The 712-nt window shown below is 70.9% G+C and overlaps 1 protein-coding gene across 1 annotated transcript in view; it reads right to left on the bottom strand.

The window, feature by feature from the left end:
* MNEG_10577 (hypothetical protein) overlaps positions 1 to 712 on the bottom strand; it is a gene marked incomplete at both ends in the record, with an annotated part of 2947 nt that overhangs the window by 1811 nt on the left and 424 nt on the right. The window contains one exon of the mRNA XM_014040952.1: positions 393 to 703. Coding sequence (XP_013896406.1) covers positions 393 to 703 — 311 coding nt within the window. The remainder of the gene's footprint in view (positions 1 to 392; positions 704 to 712) is intronic.

The following is a 712-nucleotide window of genomic DNA, read 5'->3' as shown; positions in this document are numbered from 1 at the left end:
GTGTGTGTGTGTGCGTGTGTGTGTGTGCGCGCACGTGAGTGTGTGTGTGTGTGTGTGTGTGTGTGTGTGTGTGTGTGCGCGTGCGTGTGCGCGTGTGTGTGGGTGTGGGTGTGCGTGTGTGCGTGTGTGCACGCGCTTGTGCACATGCACCATCCCGTGCCGGTGCATTCACATGCGTGGGGGAAGAGGGGGGACGGCTGCACGCCGTCAAGTCCACGCACAGTCATGCGAGCGGCACATCTGCCATGACCGGTGCAGCCACCCGCAGCGCGGCTGTCAGCGCCGCCGCCGCCGCCGCCGCCGCCGCGGCGCCGTCTGCGCCACCAGGAAGGTCTTTCCTCCCCATGCACCCCCACGCCACCCCGTCACACTAGTGGGACGAAAGCACCCACCTGAGCTCGTGCGCCCCTCGTCCGCATCAGAGTCGTCATCCTCTAGCTTGAGCCGCTTCGCCGCCGCGCCGCCGCTGCCGCCGCCGCCCGCGCCCACCGGGCTGCGCCGCTTCTTAGGCGTCACCTTGCCCAGCGACCGCGTGCGCAGGAAGCGGATGCCGCAGGCGTTGCACAGGATGGGCTTGCCCTTGGGCCCCTTGCGCCACTGCGGGCTGCTCGTCGCGCCGCAGTGGCAGCAGGGGCCGCACAGCTCCTGCTTGCCCTTGCCGCGGCGTGCGCCCCCGCCGCCACCGCCCGGCGTCGGGGCGAGGCTGCAGGGC

The sequence above is a fragment of the Monoraphidium neglectum genome, assembly GCF_000611645.1.
Source record: "Monoraphidium neglectum strain SAG 48.87 unplaced genomic scaffold scaffold02374, whole genome shotgun sequence".
NCBI classification, from domain to species: Eukaryota; Viridiplantae; Chlorophyta; class Chlorophyceae; order Sphaeropleales; family Selenastraceae; genus Monoraphidium; species Monoraphidium neglectum.
Note: the sequence above shows the minus strand (reverse complement) of the source record. Positions and strands in the feature narration are given on the sequence as shown.